Here is a 22,213-nt window from a genome sequence, read left to right as displayed (position 1 = left end):
GATCTGCCTACTCCTTTTGTTAGTCCGCCTCTACTTCAATAAACCCCCTTCCTGTTATCAGCCCGGTGAAAATGTCTGCAAGTTCTTCAGAGCTAATAAACAGCATACATCATTCCTTTCATCTGATCACTATAGTGTGGGGCCGTACAGAGTGAGAACGGCGCATGAATTGTACAGCTGCACTAATGGAACTCTGAAGAATGAACCTCCCCGGTCGGCCCGGCGAGTGCGCGGCAGGGCGTGCTACCGTCCCCTCCGAGCTGGAGGTGCCAGGACTCAAAAGCTGCACCTTGTTTTGAGCACTGGCGAAGGACCCGTCTCTCAAACCCAGTAATACAGAGCTCTGGATGACTGTTTCCAAGTTGCTGCTTTTAAAAACAGGCTTAAGGTCTCTTCAGTGCTTTCAGCCAGCTAAAACAATCTTTTTTTTCCTTTGTCTTCTGCCCCTTATGCCTCCTAGGAACGAGATGGAAAGACACTTCTTGGAGCTACTGCAGTTTAATATCAATGTTCCTGCCAGTGTTTACGCCAAATACTACTTCGATCTTCGCTCCCTAGCAGATGACAATAACCTGAGCTTTCTGCTGGAGCCTCTCAGTAAAGAGAGAGCACAGAAACTGGAGGTAATGGTCTGAGACTGGCTGAGCAGGGGACTGTGCCTGTACCTGTAGTAAGAGCATCTGTTGCTAATCATGTTAAGTGGTGGTTAGGAAAACTAAAAAGCTTTTAGATTAGTGTATTATGGGGTAATTTAACCCCTTTATAACTACAGTTAGCACTTCTAAAACCATGCCTAGGCTAAGCTAGTATTCCAAGGAAAGGAAGGGACAGAGATTACGGAAGTCTAACAGATCACAAAATAAAATGGAAGTTATTTTGGGAACTGTAGCTCAGCTAGGCTGCTTAAGATTGAAAGGATTAGTGTCATATGTAATGGATTGTCTGTCCTTCCCTGGCCACAGTCTGTATTCCAAGCACCTAGAGACAGTCACACTTGGACCTTTCTAAATACTACCAGCTGAAGGTTTCCCACTGCATCCCACCGCACAGCTGCTTTCAGATTTGGGGGAAGCACTCTTACTGCTGTCATGGTGTAACAAACCATTTGTCTGGGGACAGCTGCAGCAATAGTAATGTTTCTTTTCACAACTCTTAGAACCTCACCTTCCCAGAGAAACGCTGCTTTAAGATAAACTTCTGGTATAGCCGCTTCTTAGGAGTCCTTTAGAATGCCCAGATGAGTGTAAATACAGATTACTGGCCCTTTCTGCTCAATAGGAGAGCAGCCCCCCTGTGAGTCCCTGCAGCCGCCTCTGGTATGAAGGCTCGTTTTAAAATAACTCGGAACTTTTGTGGAGTCGGTCTTCCTAGTTGCTGGAGATACATAAGACATTTTGAAAAATACCTAAATTACCTGGGTTCCCAGGCAAAACTTCTTGTTGGCTCAATGCAACCTTTCATCTGTCCAGGTTTAATTGATGACTCTGCATGTTGTTTTGTTGACCTTTCAACAAAGGCATTACTGCAGGCCCTGTGTACACCGGTACCGTAGCGCCTTTCAGAGAGCGTGTGCTACGGTATCCTTGGCTTATAGTGTTCTGTTGCCCATCCCCAATAATTCTGCCAAGTGCCAGGGTGGGGTTTTCTATTTCATCCCAGAAGTGGCTGAACTTTGGGAATAAGTGGGATCCTTCCTGGTCCTTTGGAATGACAGGTATGATACGCGTATGAATTCCACTATTTAAAGTTAAGCAATGCAACTTTTCTGCTTTGTCTCACCCTTGTTACTTGCACTTTAGCCTAATACTGTCACTAATTGTAAATGTGGTTGTAGGGCAGTTCATATTCCACAGGAAATTGTTTACTGAACTGCTCAGTGCCCTGGCATAAGTAGATGATTTACAGGTTGTGAGCCTGGTTTGTTTGTTCTTTGCTAGTATTTGGGGGCTTGGTATTTAAAACCAGAGTAATTTTCAGTACAGTATGTGATTTGCCATAATGCACTTACTAATGCATGTATATAGGACATTTTGGATTTAATTCTAAAACATGATAAATATTTAAACCATTCGCTAAAATATTTAATTCTACGTTTTGGTTAGAAGCACATGGAGCAGTTGACAGGAGCCTGTATGAAGCAGCAAATTAGTATTCCAGGGACTGAAAACTGATTTACACCATATGGGTGACTGGGGCTAAATATGTCAACACAGGTTGCTTTATGATTGATGTGCTAGTGTTAAAACAGGATGGAGAGTCTGTCTGGTCTTGCACCAGGAGCTCATGCAGCCAGTGTCTCAAAGAATGCCACTTTTGAGCCAAATGCATGCTTCCAGAAGGTCGGCAGAAATAAATGTAAATAATTATTTTAAAATACACTTAGAAGTTTATTCATGCTCAGAGTGTTTTTCACCTTTTGAACTTCCAGAACACTGGGCTGTGCTGAATGGGTGCTGCCTTAAAGGGAAGGTGTAGGCTTGTAGCTGAGCGCAGGACTCTGAAAGATCATCTGGTGATAGGTGGTAAATTATTAATGGAAGTAAATGTTCAGGACTGAAATTCAGTTCAGCCTTTTATTACAGGTATCCTTATTTATTTGCGTTGATAATGCCTGAAGGCTCCAGTCAGCAATAGGTGTTGCAGGGGAGGACACACTGTTTTCTAGACAATCATGTGTTACTAGGATTTAAATAATTAGGCTTATTACTGGAATAGCTGCACCAGAATAAAGGCTGCTTGACTAGCTAGATCAGCAGAGCAGAGGCAGGCCAATAAATGCATGAAAAAGCAGTTAAATACTAAGTTGCCCACATGTGCTGATATTGAATAGCTGTATTAAAGTGCCATGGGCATTGCCGTGCCATCCAGCAGTGGGCTGCCCTTCCTTCTTGGACCTCTTTAGGAACCTGATCATGTGAGTGATCCCAGGAAGGACATGTTGGGGGCAAAAAGGTGTAGAGAAGGTAAAGGTCAAACAGACATCCTAGTAGAACTTCGTTTCCTAGGCCTGCTTGCACTTTGTGGCTGAGGGCAAGGTGTCCAAGGGACACCTTTTCTCTCATAGAAATGGCTGCGTGCGTTTTTCTACTGTTAAAATAATTTTTTTGTGCTGCTGTGTGCACCAGACCTAACTACTAGGTGCAATTTTGAACATAACTTCCACAAACTCATACATCTGAAATGGGTCCAAGTCCTCCATTAGATAGTGGGGCTGGTAAAAGAACAAAGATACTTGGATATGGAAACCACTCACCTTCTTCGTGTCCTCCTTCCTGACGGGTAGCGTTGCTGTTAGCATGGGGACAGACCCCTTTAATATTTTCCCTCCAAAGTAGTTCTTATTTACTATCTTTCTAGGTAAAAAAGCTAGTGGCGTCACTGCTGCAGAGCAGCTGCGCTGTTGGCATTACGCTTGTAAATGCTTCCTTGGAACGTTCAGGCTTTTCTAACGCGTACTTTTCATTTTGTATCTCAACATGGTATCCAGGCTATCTCCCGGCTGTGTGAAGACAAATACAAAGACTTGTCAAAAGCTGCTATGAGACGATCTTTCAGTGCTGATAACTTAGTTGGCATCCGCCGTTCTAATGCCATCCTCTCCTGAGGAGAGAGAAGGGTGCAGCACCACGAACCAGCATCCATATGAATTGGAGGAATACCACCACTCCACGCGCACAAGCCAGAGGTGATGGTGTCTTCCAGCACGAGGAGGAGAGAGCCCAGAGCTCGAGGAGCATACTTGGTGCAAAAGACAAGACCTTTGTCACATCAACTCTCTCCTCCTTCTAATGTATCCAGAGGTGCAAAAACAAACTTCTCTCCTTCTCTCCCCCACAGATGTTTGCTTACTATGTAGGCCTATAGCTGTGAACTCTTGAGGTTTTTAATAATAAGTAGTTTTCAATTTTAGAATTTAAACACTAACCACGTGACTATAGTTACAATGTTCTTCCCTCCTCTCCCCTGTCATCCAGAGTCTCGCTGCATATGTATTTCGGGTCAATGCAGTGTTAACAAAAACAAAACAGAACATGGGACTCTTAAAAGTATAAAGCCACTCTGGAGCTGAAAACAGTAGCATAGACACGTGTTGACGGCTTTTCCCTGGTTTGGCTACTAAAAGCTGCTATTATTGGTGATCTGTTCATAACCAAGAAGCTGCCCAGCAGGAAGGAATTCCAACTCTGCGCCCACAACTCCACTCAGTAGAGATTGTCAAAAGACTTTGAATGTTTTGACTGGGGGCAGAGACACGGTTTTATGTATTGTTAAAATGTATAGGGTCCATGCTGCATTTCTTGTGAGTTATGGTGCTTCTCTCATTTTCTAATACTTACATTGCTCTGGAAGAGATGCAATCTGTATATTTTTCTGAGGCATTGAATGAGAAAGTTGGTCTGGAAACATCATCACCATCCCCAACAGTGTAGCGATCCAGTGGTGAATGGCATGTGTGCAGCACTGCTTCTCTGAGTTCTACTGCAGATCTCTTGTGCTATATACAGTGGAGTTCCTAAAGCTGATATTGTGCATCCATCTGGCTTCCTTGGGGTTTTTGTTTCCTGGGAGGGATTTACATTCATAATGAGACAGTAATGAGTTTTGAGAATCCTGGGCTACCTGACAAGGTAGATTGACAAATATTGTGTTCAATTGAGAATTATCAAAAAGCTTTCTACAAAACCCAGGTGTTTGTTTTTTTTTCTTTGCAAAGTGAATTTTACCTTGTGCAACTGCTCTACAAGCTTGGGTTTTGTTCTTTCTGAGACTTTGGAATGGAGCTTACTTTCAGGCTCTGAAACTGAACTCTAAACAGGATAAGTATTATTAGACTATTCCTGTTACAAGTCTTTGTGGTATCTTCCCTTCTTGGATCCAAATAGATTCTAGGCGGTTTGTCCTAGGAGCAGACCTCCCCCCGAACGGCGCGGGTTTTGTGCACTTCCTTTTCCAGCCAAGGCCCAGACACTTACACTGAACAGCCAGTCCATATGCCTTTGCGAGTGGGGCGCTCTGAGCGTAGCCATCAGTTCGGCTGCGCTCAGCTGTTAAAATGATGCATACAGCCTTTTGCGGTATGCAAACGTGTCAGCCCCTGGCTCCCAAATCCATGGAACTTGGCACTTCAGGTATTGATCACAATTCAATTTTGGAAACAATGCTACATCTTCAGGTGGTTTTCCTTTCTCATGTTTGTATTAAAAGAAAAGCTAATAAACTCTATTTTAATTAAAGTTAAAGGTGAATTGTGTGTTCTGTACAGCTGTCTGATTTAATTCCCCATCATGAGTATCTGGTGCTGGGCAGCTCCTCTCAAGTGTGAAAAACCCCCAGTGGTGTGCATTAAGGCCCCTCGCCTTCATTTTATCGGTGACTTGTGAATGTCTGGGGAGCCAGCAGCAGAGTCAGGGGGCAGCTGCGACAGAGAGCCGCTCGGTCGGTGGCTGGGGCAGGGGCACGGCTTCAGCTGAAGGTGCGGTAGGGACCTGCGGAGCTGCCTGGCTATTCCCACAGCATTTGGATTTAGAATTTGACTGGGGCTGCTCAAAGGACTATCACTGACAGTTTCTTTGCACCGAAATGTCCTTTAAGTAGGACCAGTCTCACTGGAGGCGATTTTATGGTTTTTAAGCCCTCCCTTGAGGAGCACTAAATCGGAAGCTACAAGCGACCAACTCCAGGATTGACTCCTGACCTAATTGCTAAAGAGCTTTTCTTCCCTTTGCACTGCCAGGCGCCCTCAGCTTTGTGTGATGGGTCTGATGCATTTTGCTGTGGGCTGGCATGGGGCAGTCATTTACCTCTTTTGCCAAATGAGACAGAGGCTTTTGCTGCTGGCCTGGATGGCAAGAGAGTGACAGCTCAAGCTGATGGCTGCTTCTGCAGTGCATCCTGCAGGAGACTGCTGCTCTGAACTTAATTTTGTCCCCAGCCTTAACTGGCTTTAGTTTTACTGTAGCATAGCCCAGAGCACATTGTCAATAGGATTTTGATCTGTTCAGCAGATGCTAAACAGGGCTCAACTTCTTAAAGGAGAGAAAAAAAGAGCAATTCCGTTTAATTCAATGTTCTGGCTCCCCTGAAAGAGTTGGATTCTGGAAAACACAGCTAGTGGATTTCTTAAGTAAACAATAAAAAAGATACAGCTCCCTTCTGAAGGGATGAGCGGCGATAACATTTTGGAAGAAATTATATTTAGGTGGTTCTGCCGGAAGATGAACTGGGGGAGGGGGAGATTCCCTGTAACTCTCAGTAGTATTTATACATTAGCAGCACTTCTCTCAAAAAGGCAAAAGAAAAATTACAATCATAGCTTGAGTATTGTAATTACCGAGATTGTTACCTACCTCTGCTCCCAGGGAAGAGCAACCAGCTACAGGCTCAGCGTACCTTGTGTCTCTTAACCCGGCAGCTGAATCCTAGTTAATCGATGTTGAGGCGACCTCTGCCTGCATTCAGCTCCAGGGCAGCATGCCCCATCTGGCAGTAAATACTGTTTGCAGAGACAATAGCTAATGTTACGGCCCAGCAAGAGTAAGGCGAACACCACCAAGAACAACGCGAGCACCGTGTGTCAGCGGTCAGCAGGGGCAGGAAGCCACCAGGGACCTGTCTGTGAGCTACGTGATGCCCTTGGCCTCCAGCAGCCCCTTCCCTCTGTGTACAGGGACTGTGTATTTTGTTTCTAAGGAAATTTTATGAGAACTACTTCAGCGTGGGTTTGGCAGTTAAGAGGACAGGCACTCCAGGGATGGAATAAATGTCAAGGCTGGTGCTTCTGGATAAGAGCATAGGGCGTCAAACATAACCTGAGCAAGCGAAGGGGACAGAAAAGCAGTTGAGGCAAGAGGTTGCGGAGGGGGTTGGCCGGCATGCGCGGGGCAGGGTGAGCTGGTGTGTTCAGAGCTCAGCCCCGGGCAGGCTGCTGCCCCCACTCCGCACGGGCATTTCCCACAGCGCAGCAGCGTTAGGTAGGGCTGGCTTTCCATAACGTTACCTGGGAAAACTACACTTGCACGAAGTAAGCTGCTTGACAGGATACAGTGAATTACACACAGGGTGCTGCCAACGTGACTGCAGCGCACTTACTAACCCACGCCCCCCAGCCCCTCGCTGACTAGCCAGGGAGAGAGTATTTACCTGGCTGAACACGGGCTTGTTTGGCATAGGATTAGAAAAGTCTCAGGCTGCCTCTGTGGACAAGGCATTTTTTTTAGGGTGACGCAACCACTTCGGCTTCTGCTCTGTGATATTAAAACCTGTTTGAGAAGCCATATGGTCCCCATGCTGTCAGACACTGTCCCCATGCCACCCAGCCTGAAACAGCTGCAGTTGCACTGTTCAACCCCCAGGCAGCCGGTGACTACCTCGAGGATGGCCTAAGCTGCCCAAACGGGACATGGAGCAGCATGAGTAGTTAGTTCCCTCACTCCAAAACAGCAGCTCCAGGTAGGCAGTGGGCAGCAGTTCTGCTCAGCTCCTACTTACTGCGGAGCCGAGGACACAGCAGCTTGCTGAGGGGCGAGGATGGCAACAAGGCTGCCAGCGAGGTGCTGGAGTTGCTTCCAGAGGCAGGCGGCAAGTGTCCTCAGCTCCATCAGCAAGAGCCTCATGCTGAGATGGCACATGTCCTCTCCATAGCCCATAACCGCTGCCCTGCACGTGGGGTGGCCCCTGACAGCATGGGGGGGATCACCCAGCACTGAGGAATCAGGTGAGTCAGTCAGTGCAGCTGTCAGGTTTATCTCTGGGTGCTGGAATACTGCTTCCAGGTAGGAGATCCTATCTAGTGGGTCCCAGTGTGTGCCTACACACCTAACTAGATAGCAGAGTCCTGCACCATTAGTCACCATGGAGCCAGCCTTAACCCCCTGCTGTCCTTCCTCAACTACGTGCTCCTCCCAGCATGAGCGAGCTCACAGCAGATGGCAACAGGGACACTCAAATCTGCGTGCAGTGTCCTGCTTGGCTAAGAGCTGTCACCTGCTCAGCCTCAAAAGTATCAAAGGGCACTTCTTCAGGGCCCAGTTCCAGCACAGGGCAAGGGACTGGTACTGCGCAAGCTGCAGAACACCAATAAAAGTTGATAGTTAACCCTCTTCTACGAGCAAGGCACGACCTTGGCCTGACAAGGAGACACGCTGTCAGAGAGGTCACGGGCACACGGGCAGCAGCGTGCGGCACGGCAGCCCCTGAGGATTAAACCCAGCTCAGCACAGAGGCTGCACATGGGCCATGGCACGCAGCACCGTGCTGGGCTGGGCCACAGTGTGGCATCCCCATGCCGAGGGCAGCGCCATGTGGGCTCGTGCACACAGAAATGCTATTCCGGCGCCATGCAGAACTCGCTGGTCCCCCACGATCCCTAGGGAGCTAGAGCTCTGCACTGCCCCCCTGCACATGCCTCCCCGTCCTCCCGCAATTAAGTTTTTACGGTAATTAATATTCTAACAGAAGCAGAAGCAAAGAAAACAACACACGGGGGGGGTGGTTTTTGTCCTCATAAATAACTAATCTTGATACTTCTCTTTGAATAAAATTTCTTCAGCTTTTCACAAAATATAGTACAGTTATTTAAACAATGTTGAACAGCATCAGTAACGGAAGAGGCAAAACCCAACATGTAAATTGGCTACAGCATACAGGGCACCCAGCAACGGCGCCTTCCCCCTCCTGCCACCTGTTGCTGAGAAGCCAGGCTCAAACACGTTGATTGTATTAACCTACCATTAGATCAAAGCTGAAAACGCTCTTGCATTTTTCAATAGGCAATGATTTGTAGCTAATTTTGGATATTTTTTTTTTTACCAAAAAAAAAAAAAAAAGCTTTACACAGTCAGTTGCACTTTGGAAAAAAACAAAAACAACAAAACACCACCTTTGACATGGTTTTGTTCATTGTATTGCATGATATGTGTTTAGCTGTATCTACAAAAGGCACTATAGAAAGAGAGGAGTCCAGCAAGGCATAGATTGGGCAGGCTGGAGTTATTTAACACCCCGGATCATAACCCGAGACTGCCCACAGCATCTCTGCACCTGACCTGCCCTGCTGCCGAGAACACACCTGTCCCAAACCCATATCAAAGGTCACTACGGCTTCTGTATGTACAACCTGGGCTATAATACAACTATTCACAGTTTGTAACACAACACGGTGCAATTCTGTCCACAATGAAGTACAGCAAACACGCTGGAGGGAGGGAGCGAGCGCTCTGTCGCAAGAGTGCTGGTCTGTGCGGCTGGGCAGCCCCTGCCGAGCCCTCATCCCCTGCACTGCTGCTCTGCCCGGAACCCCCCAGACACTCATGTGGTACCTTGGGAGTAGCTTTATCAGTACATGTGCCTCTCGAGCATTGCCCCGCTTCCCTGGATTTGGTTTTAAAACGAGGTGGAAACCTTCTTGAGAACAACCTGGGATCCTTGCAGTCCAGTGGGAGCAAAGCCAGCAGCTGTTCTCCAGCGCTTGAGCAGCTGGGTCACGGTGCCACACTTGAAGGCAGGCAAAAAAAATGACTCAAGTAATGGCTGGGTGGATCACCACTTAGGGCAGGGGAAAGGGGAAAAAAAACCCCCAAAAAACCAAAACCAAGCGCGGGTGCTTTCACAAGCCACCTCTCACCACCCTGTGCCACAGCCGGAGCCCCTTGCCCTTGCTGCGTTCCATGAAGTTGACAACAGCCACCCCCCTTCTCAGCATCATTCTACTTATTGAAACCCAGCTGTCACCACCGCTTAATGCCAGGCACCGGTTCTGTCGGCGCGCTGCTGCTGTCTGACACAGGGAAGGGAAAAGGCTTGGGAAGCTGGAGGAAAGGCAGTACGAGCGTTCTGCTAAGTTTTCCTAAATTAACTGCTCACTCTCAAATCCTGCAAATCCCACACTGTCTCCGACAGAGGCACAGCTTTGAAAAAAGCAGCAAGAAGTGTTGAAGCTGGATAGCTGGAATATCCAGCCACTCCCCAGGACAGACAGACTGCTGCCTGGCACAGAACCACCGCCCCCCCCCCATGCCCACACTACCTGCTGCAGTTGTGCAACCACCCTTTTAGCGCTGGTTGTGCCACGCTGTGCCGCAGCCAGCAGGCTGGCAGGCAGTGCCGGGGCTGCCCATCTCACCCCAGGTAACCTGCACGGCGCAAGGCAGACGTAAGCAGCTCGCCAGGCTGCAGAGGCAAGAGGTGCAGAGCAGCATCGACCCGTTCCCAGCGCTGTCGCTGCCACTGCCAGCGGTGCCCAGGGCTCCTTGTGAACCCCGCGCTGGGACGGCAGCCTCGTCACCCGCGCAGCCCCCAGGCTCTCCGGGGTGGGCAGTGGAGCAGCTGCCCATGCACAGCAGCGGGCCAGACCCAGGCGTCAGCACCGCAGAACTGAGCCCCACCAGCACCGGCCTCTGCTCAGCCCCCTGCCCGGGGAGAGCAGCACGTGCTGCCCAGGGGAGAGGGGACCTCTGGGGTTACCTAGTCCCCGCCTGTGCTGAGGACAGCTGGGACCCTCTCCCTGCCTGCCTCGAGGGCTGGGTGGCCGTTCCCCTCTGCAGCCCGTTCCTCCCACACTGCTGCTGCCCACGAAGCCCCTGGCCCACGCAGCTCCCTCCCCGCGGCTCAGCGGGCTGCCATCCGAGTGGGGCCAGCAGCAGCGTCACATCTGGGGGCCCCCAGCCCTGTCCCCCGCAACACGTAGCTGTGCCCAGGGGCTCAGGTGCAGCACGGCAGGGAGGCAGCCCCAGCTGCCAGCTCTCCCCAGCTCCCTCGCACCCCGTGGGCTCCAGCAAGTGGCTCGGTGGCAGTGCCGGAGTACTAGCCGGGATTGGGGGCCACCACCCACCCTACCTGCTGCAGCTCTCCCCTTCACCCTGGCACCAGCAGAACCTGCCCAGAGGCTCATCGTAGGACACAAATCAGAGCTCACAGGCTACCTGCCACCTGACTGGCCTGCAAGCAGCAGCACCCTAGGACCCCAAACAGGGTGTGGGACCCCAAATGGAGCACACACAGTATTGCCAGGCTCCAGGCGTCCCTGTCTCTCTGCTCCCACATTGTTGGCAGCACCTCTCCCTGCCCTGCCTGGGGCTGCGGCCGCTCCATACCCCAATGGGCACACATGCTCAGTCCCGGGCAGCACCACCACAGTGGGGCTGAGGATGCTGGGGGTGGCCCAGCTGCCACCCCTTCTTCTGTGGCCCAGGGTCTTTGCAACCCTCTCCTCCCTGTGGCTGGGGTCACCGAGGCTCCCTCCGGTCACACATGGGACAGCGGGACCTGCTTGTGGTAGGAGGCCATGCTGGGCAGCACCGTCCTGCCCGCCAGTGCCGGGCTGGTCTCGCCGTACATGGAGGCACCCGCAGGCTTCCTGGCCCGGCAGCAGCGGGCTGTGAAGCGCCTCCAGGACTCGAGTGTCTTGCCAGACCAGATCCAGACGCCAGAGGTGATGCCCACCACAAGGCACATGAAGTACTTGAGCATGAAGACAGCGTAGTCAGGCTTGGGGCGGTGGGGGTCCCCCGGGCAGGAGCAGTTCTGTGCCTGCTCCCACGCCTCCCGGTTGTGCTGCTCGTAGATGTAGCAGGCGATGACGATTGTGGCAGGCACGGTGTAGAGCACGGTGAAGATGCCGATGCGGATCATCAGCTTCTCCAGCTTGTCGGTCTTGGTGCCGCCCTGCTTGATCACACTGCGGATGCGAAAGAGCGAGATGAAGCCGGCCAGCAGGAAGAGGCTGCCGGTGAAGAGGTAAACCACCAGTGGTGCCAGCACAAAGCCCCGCAGGTTCTCCAGGCTCTGGTTGCCCACATAACAGACCCCGGCCACTGGGTCACCGTCCACAGAGCTGAGCGCCAGTACAGCGATGGATTTGGCACTGGGGATAAGCCAAGCGGCCAGGTGGAAGTACTGCGCGTAGCTAGCAATGGCCTCGTTGCCCCACTTCATGCCGGCTGCCAGGAACCAGGTGAGGGACAGGATGACCCACCAGATGGAGCTGGCCATGCCAAAGAAGTAGAGGAGAAGGAAAACCACCGTGCAGAGAGCCGGGCCCGTGGTCTCATAGTGGATGTGGTGGTGCTCTGGGTTGCAAGCCACGTTGGCGTGCCCTGCCACCAGCCGCACAATGTAGCCCACGGAGACGAAGAGGTAGCAAGCAGAAAGAAAGATGATGGGGCGCTCAGGGTACTTGAAGCGCTCCATGTCGATGAGGAAGGTGGCGACGGTGGTGGAGGTGGAGATGAAGCAGAGGATGGACCAGAGGCCAATCCAGAAGGTGGCGAAGGTCTTCTCGTCCTGGGTGAAGTAGGGCTGGTAGCAGGGGATGGCGCAGTTGGGTACCTGCCCAGTCCGGACGCGGTTGTACAGCGGATGAGACTCCTTGGAGATGGGGATAAGGGGCGCTTTGCACTTGCAAGTCCGGCCGCAGTCCAGCCCGGAGGGGCGCTGCCCATCGAGCGGCGTCAGGTTTTTGGCTGCGTCCCTGGCAGGGCGTGTGGGCTTCCCAAAGAAAGGCGGCAGGGTGGTGGCTTCCGTGCGGTTGTAACCCATGCAGAGCACCTCGGTGTCCCCCAGCACCGGCAGGCTATCGCAGCTCATCCTCTCGGGCCAGGCGAAGCCATACTGCTGCATGATGGGCGAGCAGCCCGCCTTGGCCCGCTCGCAGACAGAGCGGCAGGGGGGCAGCGGCTTGGTGTAGTCGGGCAGGCAGATGGGGGTGTACATGCTGCAGAGGAAGAAGCGCAGGTCCGGGGAGCACTGGATCTCCACCAGCGGCCAGAACTGGTGCACCTCCAGCCCGGCCTCATCCTGCGTGTCGTGGTTGAACTGGTTGGGCATGTAGGTGAGGTTGTAGCCGATGCCCTTGCACATCGGCACCGTGATCTCCTGGCACACCAGCGCCTTGGAAGCGGCGCGCCCCGCCGCCGGCAGCCCCAGCAGCAGCGGCAGCCCCAGCAGCAGCGGCACCGGCAGCCCCCGGCCGCCCATCGCCGCCGCGCGTCCTACCGCTGCCGCATGCCCCGGGCGCCCGCCGCCACCGCCGCCGCGCCGGGAGCGGGGGCCCGCCGGGACCGGGACCGCCGCCGCCGCCGCCACCTGCGCTCTGGGGCGGGCGGGCGCTCTCCCGCCGCGCCGCGCCCGCGCCCCGCCCCCGGCCCGCCCCCCGCCTGCGCCCCGCCCTCAGCCCCGCCCCCGCCGGGGCTCCCCGCGGCCGCCCCTCGGCCGAGCCAGGCGGCGCCCCGCCTGCCGGGGGCGGCTCCGGCCCGGCGAGAAGGGACGGCGGCGCCGAACCGCGGCCCACGCCGTGCCTGCCCCCGGCCCCCCGGCGGCGGGGGGAAGAGCAGAGCGGGACAGGGCGGCCGCCGCTTCGCACCCCTCCTCCTCCGGCCCCCCGCGGGACGCAACGGCGTGCGGGGCAAAGGGGGCGACCCTGGGGCGGGCAGGGGTCCCGCCCCGCGGCCGCCCTGCTCCGGCAGCCGGGCCCCGGCCCCGGCACAGGGGTGGCGGCAGCACCTCCCGCCGCTGCCAGCTCCGCGGCCGCCGGGCAGGGCGGCGCTCCCGGCCAACTGAGCCTCCGCGGGAGGGGCCCCGGCCGGCCCGCCCGCCGCCCCCTCTCTCCCGCCGGGCGCGGCGCGAACGAGCGAGGCCGGCGCTTGCCCGGGGCCGCGGTCCCGTCCCAGCGCCCCGGGGCGGGCGGGTCCGGTCGCGGCTGCGCTCGGCCGCCCGGGCTCGGCAGCGCGGACCTGAGCGCCCAGCCCGGGTGGCGCCCGGGGCGCGGCGAGGAGCTGGGGCCAGGCCCGCTGCGGCAGCGCTCTCGCTCCGGCCCGGGAGGCAGGCGGCTCCCCAGCCCTGCGCCGCCCGGGGCGCGGGTGGAAGGGCGGCCAGGGCCGCGGCACTCGCCTCCAGCACCGGCCCGACTAGCCAAGGCGCAGCCGCGGCCCGGCACGGTCGCTCTGCGGCCTGGCGCTGGGGAGCGCCTGTGCCCAGCACCTCACACACCCGAACTGCCCCTCGCCGCACCCGCGGCCCTTGGGGCAACGACCCAAAGCGCGACCCGTAGCACGGCTTGGCTCCCGCCTTGCCCTCGCCTGCTGCCCTGCGGCTCCTGTGCTGCGGGCAGCGTGCCCCAAGGCCACATGCACCCTAAGGCCAGAGACCACCCCAAATCCGATGTGCCTGCAAGTGCCCCCGGCCAGGCGCACACGCTATCTGGTACTGCCAGCTCTGACACTGAACAACTTTCTAGAAAACAGGCAAAGAAACAAAAGCTTAACTCTCTATACCTCTTTGCTTTATGCAAGGTTTGCCTGTAATAAAGCCATACAGAAGAGAATTACAAAGTCACATGTTCCTTTGGAACACAGTGGTGTATCCCTGTAGCAGGAGTCATAACTTTTAATTCTGCCCAACAATGAGCTTCTGTGAACTAGCAGTCCAGCAGAAAGCAATCACAGACAGTTTCATTACGGCTTTCAGTTGATTATCCAAATTATAGCTGAGAGCAGAGGGCAGCCTTTTTATTATCATCATTGCTGTACAATTAGAAAATGCTGATGAAGCTCCACAAGACTAGAAATTCTCCTTTTTTGCTGGCATTTTTCATTTTTATAAGCATTCCCTTGGGCAGTATCTTGGTTTGATTCAACACACAACGGAGAACCAGTACATAGGTGGGAAGGGAGAAGATAAGAAGGGGAAAATGGGGCAGCTCTTCATTTCAGTTAACCTACCAACTCCCATAGTCTGGTTCAGGTTTCACCACTCCTCCAGATGTATCTAATTCTTAGAGCCTGGCTGTAAATAATGCTGTATTTGCTACGCTGGGGACACATAAAATCCAATTAAGAGCCAGGTAGACATCTGTTGGCTTGCTCTGTGCTTCTGTTTCCTTTTTGTTTTTTATGAATATGTAGCAGAGCAACCAGAACAGCTTGTTATTCATCTCTACAGTACAGTATGAGAGTACAGTGCTTTATGTGCATCCAGCACTATTAGTGACAGAAGCTGTGCCTGCACAAAACCTACCGTGCCAAACCCTGGAGAAAAAAGAGAAAGTGTTTCCCACCCCTAAGAACTTGCTATTGTTGTTAAAAAACTCTACAAATTATTAGGAAATCATTTTACCTTTAATCCATATGCAGAGGTGTTTGTAAAGCTCTACCATGGCAGACAGATCTGCTTAACAGCCCAACCAGTCCCTGCCGGTGGCTCCATCCCAGAAGAGATGGGCAGGTGTTGACAATATATGTGTCCTCATGGACATAACTTCCACCTGTTGAGGCATTTTCAGCTGGGATGCTGCAGTTCCTGGTAGAAGAATAAAGTAACAACGTGGTAAATATTTCTGTATTTGGTTCTGTCACTGCTTTATTGTCAGCCTGTACTGTTTACCTGGAAAAAATTGCCTTTGTGAAGGATACTGTGACTTTTAAAAGACTTTAGAAAAGGACTAAGTGAGCTTCCTTTGTAAAGACTAGCTGTTGCCCTTGCCCTTGTTAGACTATTCAGCAGACTTTTGCAAAGAGCTTTTCAGCCCAGGCTCTGGGCAGGGACAAAGCCGGGGGAGTACTGATCTCGCTCTTGGCTTTGCCTGTACCAAAGCAGGGCAGGAACCTCCTGCCCCTCTTGTTGTAGGACCAGCACGCCATCCCTGGCCCTCGACCCTTCTTCCAGCGGCAAATCCTGGCTTTGTCTGCACCACTGACAAAGTGTCTGGCTCCCAGGAAGGGAGCGGTGGGGGCCCAGCACAGGTGACAGTGGGCTCCTGGTGCTGGTGGGCAGCCTGCCAGTCACCAGCTGGAGGCTGTGCTAGCTCAGGCTCTGCTCAAATTATCAGTGACCCCTGATTACAAACAGTTTGACTGAGGGGGTGCTGGGGACCACAAAGTGGTTTGCAGCAGCACAAGACTGGCAAGGCTGTGCGTTACTGCCTGCCGTGGTTGCAGAGATGGACTGCTGTCATGCTCGCTATCACGATGCGGCCCCCAGGCAGCTCCAGCACAGCAGACCCCGTGTACTGGTATAAAAAGGAGACTGATGTTTCCCTTACGCACTGGACATGGCTGCATGCTGCACCAGGACGGGCGCGCTGTCCGCCTCCACCTGTGCCAAGCATTTGCCTTCCCACCCAAAAGCTGTAAGGCTGCAGGCTGCCAGCACCGCACACCTGTGCACCAAGACTGATGGTGGTAACTGGACCTGGAGGAAGGCTCTGAAGTAAGAGACCAAGGTCCTTGCTGCCCGCAGGCAGAAAAGACCCAGCAGGTAGGGAGACTGGGGGGGAGGGGCTCTGAGCCCTTTGCCAGCAGGCAGAGCAGAATGACAACCACTGCCAGCACGTGCAGAAGGGACCCTGGCACCTGAATCCTACCGAAGTGAAACTGCAGCAGGGGGAAACATTTTCTCATCTGCCCAAATGATTTAAAAGCAGTGGGCTGGGGACAGGAATTCCAATTTAAATCAGTTGGATGCTTTTTACCATGGATGCCTTGTTGAAATCCTCTTGAAAATCCTAACCTACATCAATACTGTTTGCTTTTACATAGGCCTGTACAATTACGCACCTTGACCCATCACAGGAAAATAAAACCATGCCAAACCGTAGTTATCTTCAAAAACCTACATGCAACTAGACGGCTTCCGAGTGAATTAATGCAAAACACGATTTCTAACAGTGCCAGAGCCTTCAGCAACACTTGACACAAGCACCACAGTTTGTAAACTGCTACCAGATGTTCAGGTAAGTAAGACTAAAGTAAAACCAGGAAGAGCGGCTGCATTTGAAACTCATCTTCCCAGACCCACCAATAATTACTTAACAATATCTGTACATACAAATGAACGTAAAATCTACATAATTAGTTTGCATTAGTCTCCCCAGGCACTGGGATCCCTTCTGTGAGGCACAGTTGGTACTCCGAAGGGGTGCTCCTGTCCCAAGGTGCCACCACTGCAGCACGCAGAAGGCAGAAGCAGGGTCAGGGCCCCAGTTCAAAGGCACAGGAGGGTCGGTGGGGGTGAGGAAGGGTCCTGCCATGCCACCGCCTGGCCATCAGCACCACAGCTGCAGCTGACCGTTAAATCTTGCTGTGATTCACAAAATGCTGAGATGAGGAGGTAGCAGTGAACTTCAATTTGACTTTGTTGGGGGGCATAGTGCAGCCTGAAACTTTTCAGATATGCAGTTTTTGAAACACATCATGTCGTGCTTTTAACTTTTTTTTTTTTTTTTTTTTTTTTACACATGGGCCCTTGGCAAAAAACGACCAGTCCCCATAGTTAAGTTGACATGATAAATTAGTATGGCCCTGGCAAAGCCCTCACTCTTCATTGGGCAAATACTTATTTATGGACTTTCAAGTTGTGGCTTATGTAACAACAGGGTGAGTGACTTTCAAAAACCTCCACCATGTATTGACCTGATAGAGCCTAATGGGTCCTTCAGAGCAATTAGGATTTATTCTGTTAGCGTCTATTGTGTATAGAGACCATTTTCAAAACGTGTTATTTGCCCAGAAGGTAGTAATGACTGTTTAAATACACAGTTAGATTGCTTCTGAAATGCTTGCTGCTCTATACATTGCAAAGAATTTACTCCCAAGTATTTTTCAGAGTTAAATACTTTGCTCCACTGGGATTTCCAAGCAGGGTGATTATACCACACATGCATTTGTATGCTTACAGCTGTAAGTGAACTGAGCTCTCAGGAAAGCTGCCAAATGATCAACCTTGAAGCATGAAATCTGAGGTATTTTCATGACCAAGGGGCCAGTGCTTGCCACTCCAGTGGTCTGAGCACTCAGGCCATTTCCCAGCTGAGAGAGCAGGGCATTTCCCATGAACCATCCAAGTTTTGCCTTGTCTGAACTGAATGTCCAGCAAAGGTGACCTTAACAGCCATGAAGCTGTGGTTTCCACCATAAACCCTCCGTGTGCATGTGAGGTGGGACCATCACCTCTTCCCTGTAGCCTGACCCCTGGCCAGGCTCCTCAGCAGGCACGAAGGAGCACAGCTGCACTGCCTGGCCAAGGTCAGTGCTGGCTTACACCAGCTTTGACTCTGACCATGTGAATAAAACAAAACCCCAACTCATACATGGGAGCTATCAAATGTCTCTATGAAATAATAATAATATAGACTAATTACTGCATATCTTCAGACCAATGCTGTTCTGATCAGTGCCATCTCTTAACAGGAATTTCCCTTTCCTGCCCTCTCCTTAGCTGTAAGACACCTTCAGGGTAAAACTACTCCAAGCAGTTCAGCTTTGGCACAATGCTTTCCCTGCCCTGCCTCAGGTCACAACCTTTGGAAGCTTGTTTCTATTTGCTTGGTTTACACCAACATTAAAATAATATCCATTACAGCTGCAGTCCTTTATTTCTGGGGACAAAAGCACTAAGCCATTTTCTAATGCAGCAAAGGGAGAGACAGGTTAGAGGAACCTCTGGCTGAAAACATAGCAAATACTTTGGAGTTAGAAGGCAAGTTTGTAACCGCCAATGGGCAAGATCCCCTGGAGAAAACAGTTCGGCAGCCTGGACGGAAGCTGGCTGAAACTTGCGATTTCTGTTTTGTGGAAAATCCCAACATTAAAACCCAATGTACAACAAACCAGTTTGTGCCAAACAGGGTGAGCTGCCCGTACTTCTGAGAAATTCTGCAGCATCAGGAAAAGCTAGGAGCTTTCCTGTCACAACATGAAGTCCTAGAAGCCCCCTGCCTGGGAATGCTGTGGGAGCACAGGATGGGGGAGGTCCTGGGGTGCCAGGAGCTTGCTGGGAAATTGGGCAGAATTCAGCCAGGAAACAGCCCAGTGAGCACTTGTCCCTTAGATCCTGCCTGGCTTTCAGAGAGAATTGGTCAGTCAATAGAAATGTTCCCAAGAAACTTGCTGTCTGCTAAATCTGCACCTTACAAAGAAATGGCTATTGGGATGAACACCTGCGGTTATGGCTGCTCTCTCCTGGCCTTCCGCTGTCGGTATGAACATCTGTGGATATGGCTGGTCTCTCCTGGGCTTAAAATTCACTTGGTGAAAAACATATGATAACAACTGTTGCTGTTAGGAGTGACTTCAGTCTGCATTCAGAATAGCTCAAGTTCAGTCTCACCTTTTCTGAAAATATGAGGTTTCATACAGTCAAAATAGGTTTCAAAGGCATAAACCACTTCGCATTTCTTCACTAACCTCTCAAGATGCTGTGATCAAAATTTTCCAGATGCAGCAATTTTGGACCTCTTGAGGAAATCTTAAGAGATCTTTATTTCCAGACATTGCTACAGGCCCTCCTTTATAACACGCCACATTGCCCACCCAAGATCAGAGGCAATCAAAAATCACACATTTGCAAGTTTTATCCTGTATGCATACTCATCTGCGGTACCCTTGGAAAGTTCATATGCAATACACGTGTTTTCCTGAACCAGTACGTACCCAGGCCTTTCAGGAGACACCTCCTGAAACAACGTCCCCTCCCTGACCTTTCAGGCATTCTTGCTAAGACCAGGCACTTCAGATTCTCCATATCTGCTTCTGACATCCTTGAAGTGCTTGACACAGGGCTGGAGGAATATTTGGAGCTAAGCCTTAGTGAGTCATGTCATTCCCATTAAATGAACCAAATTATGTTGAAGTACAGATTTAAATCCCTGCCTTATCAACATTTATTGGACACAAGTAAAAAGGGACAGAAACAGATGAAAAGGCAATTAGCACTAGCTGGAACTATACATGTTTTGATTACTTCCTTCTGCAAGTCATTCACGGGGTAACGTAATACACAGGTCAAAGTGATTTTGGAAAGGATGTCGCTAACAACGTTCACATTTAGGCATTAGTTAGATGTGAAAAATTAATACATGCAAGTGACCCACAGAGCTCAATCTTAAACGGCAACAGCTTTAGCAGGGACTAGTGTTACAGAATTGGAGCACATCAAGAGATTTGCTGGGCAAAAGAAGGAATTCATTCTCTAAATCCTGTAGCTCACTACCATGTGCAGCACCATGCAGCACACGATGTTACCCTGCTTGGGATTCACCCTGGGGATGCAAGAAAGTGCTCCGAAGTATTTTCAATCCTTCCACAAGTGCTAGCACAGGGTTGTCAAAAGTCTTTGATGACCAGGTTGTGCAGTCCTCTTACAGGCTTTTTTTACCAAACTGACACAATCAAATAGATTTTATATAAGCAACAAGCTGACAAAAAAGGCAGCATAACCACTGCAAAGATGGGGTTCACACAGGCCACCACCTTCCTTACGGCATGAAAATGGTGGAGTAGCTTGGTTCAGCTTTTTGCTTAGAGAAGTCTGTTCAGCTGCAGCAGAATTCACTATGTATTTCCCTTATGCTGATGAAATTAACCATTCCGCTATTTGGGACAAGGGAGCGGCTGAGCCCTTCTCCATGCCTCCCACAGGCTGGCACTGCCAGACCCCCAGCTGTTACTCTGTCACGAGGCAGGCAGGACCCCACTGGGTGCACTCAGAGAAACTGCTGTGCAAGTTTCCACCACGCGACATCATTATTTGCCTCTCACTGTGCTAGGTGCTGAATGTACCTGCTGTACAAAGAGCTCTTGGGCCCAGCAGCCAAGGAACCCCAAAAATGGGAGAAAGGACAGGCAACTCTCCATGCTTTTGCAGTTCTGTGACTCGCCCTTCTGGCCACACAGAGCTGGGAAATCAACCCTTCCCTCCTGAGCTGGAAAAAGACTATTCTGGCTCCTGCTGCAGATGCTGCTCTCTGTTTCCGTTCCACTAGAGCACATTAGGCTGACAACCCCCGGCACTACGCTGCAGGGATGCGATGCTGTGTGGCCGTCACTCAGGGCCAGACTGATTGTCCCGGGGACAAAATCTGTTGCTGGTAGAGGGGCTGTCTGGAGGGGCACGGGCCGACCCCTTACCTGGGCCAGCCAGGCTGCATCCCGACAGGACTAAACATTCCTCTTTGGGGGAGGAAGGGAGAGGGCAAGGTGAGAACAGAGCATAATCCTTTCAGCTGAGGCTCTGCCAGGGATGTTGCTAATTAGTAGAGAGAGGATGTGTTGTGGCTGGTGAGAGACAGACACGTTCTGTGTTGTGAGACAGCGCCTTCAACTAGCTCTATCTGTGAGACACGTACGCCGTGAGCTCCCTGATGGTGTTTGCATTGTGGGAGCCATCCCAGCAACGCCAGCCAAGCCCTTGATGCCCACTGTGCTGCCCTCAGCCTCGTGTGAAACCCGTGATGGGATTCTGGACAGACCAAAAGTCTTGGTTGTGAATCTTATTGTCGCTGTTCTAATACAATCAAATGTATTTTATATAGATATACAGAGCAGCTGTGGCTTCCAGGTGGTGGAAAAAGACTGGTACTGGAGCAGCAACTGCATTTCCTAAGCTTGCCCGTGTATCTTAGAGGAACTCTCTGCTGCACCTGTAGCTAACAGAGGAAATGAGAAGGTATTTTCAGTCTCTAGCAGAAGAGAGACGGTGGTTCAGAACCGTATGTGTGTGTGTGCATGCGCGTGTATCGCTTTCATGTTTGCAAACGTTTCCAGCAGAGACTACTAAATTTGATCAGTTGGTGTCTGGTCTGATTTGTACTGAGCTGAATCCACAAGAGCCCAGTCTAAGTTTGTGGCGTTGTGTGTGGTTGTGCTTGAGATCAGCACCTGTTCCAGCACCCCTGTATCCAAGGATAGCTGAAATGCACATCCATTAGCTGAGAAGAGCCAGCAAACTAACCACCAGGCCCTGCAGCTTTCTTCCACAGATTTTAATTAGATTCCCTGACAACGTAAAAGGAATGATTCATAATTTTGTGTCTCTGTGTACTTTCCATTTGGGCTAAGACGCCCTGAATTTCTCCTCATTACTTAAGCACATTTATGTGACGTCAAACCTGCCTTATGGACCTTTTAACGTGGCATATTCCTGAGACACAGCTAACTCTGCTGGGCACAGGAGCTCCTTACTAAACCTAGTACGAGCAGTTCAGGAGCTGAGCTGAGCCTGATAACAGCAACAAGCTGAGCTCCACAGAAGTAGAGATTAAATGTACTCTGCTGCACACTCATGCAACTACCCAAGACAAGCCCCAGCGGTGCTGGGCCAAAACGTGCTTTAAGAAACTCTGTACGTACCAATGAAGGCCTTAGCATGACTGACAGCTGGCACAGAAATGAGGGCAAAGGGGTGGATGCAAGTGCTCTTTGCGCTGTGCAGTCTTTCGTGGAGA

General features: G+C 51.6%; 3 protein-coding genes across 3 annotated transcripts in view; 1 reads left to right on the top strand and 2 right to left on the bottom strand.

Moving 5' to 3' along the window:
• CCNYL1 (cyclin Y like 1) overlaps positions 1 to 5,234 on the top strand; it is a 34,341-nt gene extending 29,107 nt beyond the window's left edge. Inside the window, exons 9-10 of the mRNA XM_055719413.1 lie at positions 461 to 623; positions 3,488 to 5,234. Coding sequence (XP_055575388.1) covers positions 461 to 623; positions 3,488 to 3,604 — 280 coding nt within the window. The 3' untranslated portion in view covers positions 3,605 to 5,234. The remainder of the gene's footprint in view (positions 1 to 460; positions 624 to 3,487) is intronic.
• Positions 5,235 to 6,346: 1,112 nt separating this feature from the next.
• PLEKHM3 (pleckstrin homology domain containing M3) overlaps positions 6,347 to 22,213 on the bottom strand; it is a 120,824-nt gene continuing 104,957 nt past the window's right edge. Inside the window, exons 9-10 of the transcript XR_008733701.1 lie at positions 15,109 to 15,291; positions 6,347 to 6,493 (exon numbers count right to left, since the gene is read on the bottom strand). The gene's annotated coding sequence lies outside the window, so the exon portion shown is untranslated. The remainder of the gene's footprint in view (positions 6,494 to 15,108; positions 15,292 to 22,213) is intronic.
• Positions 9,410 to 13,080, bottom strand: FZD5 (frizzled class receptor 5). The gene has a single exon (XM_005442816.3). The coding sequence runs from the start codon at positions 12,970 to 12,972 to the stop codon at positions 11,242 to 11,244; it is 1,731 nt and encodes a 576-aa protein (XP_005442873.2). The 5' UTR covers positions 12,973 to 13,080; the 3' UTR covers positions 9,410 to 11,241.

This window comes from Falco cherrug, chromosome 8 (genome assembly GCF_023634085.1).
Source record: "Falco cherrug isolate bFalChe1 chromosome 8, bFalChe1.pri, whole genome shotgun sequence".
Taxonomy (NCBI): domain Eukaryota; kingdom Metazoa; phylum Chordata; class Aves; order Falconiformes; family Falconidae; genus Falco; species Falco cherrug.
The sequence above is the reverse complement of the archived record's forward strand: the minus strand, read 5'-3'. Positions and strand labels throughout refer to the sequence as shown.

Bases quoted from the DNA above. Each gene is read 5' to 3' on its own strand.
- FZD5 (XM_005442816.3), bottom strand. From the start codon at position 12,972: ATGGGCGGCCGGGGGCTGCCGGTGCCGCTGCTGCTGGGGCTGCCGCTG.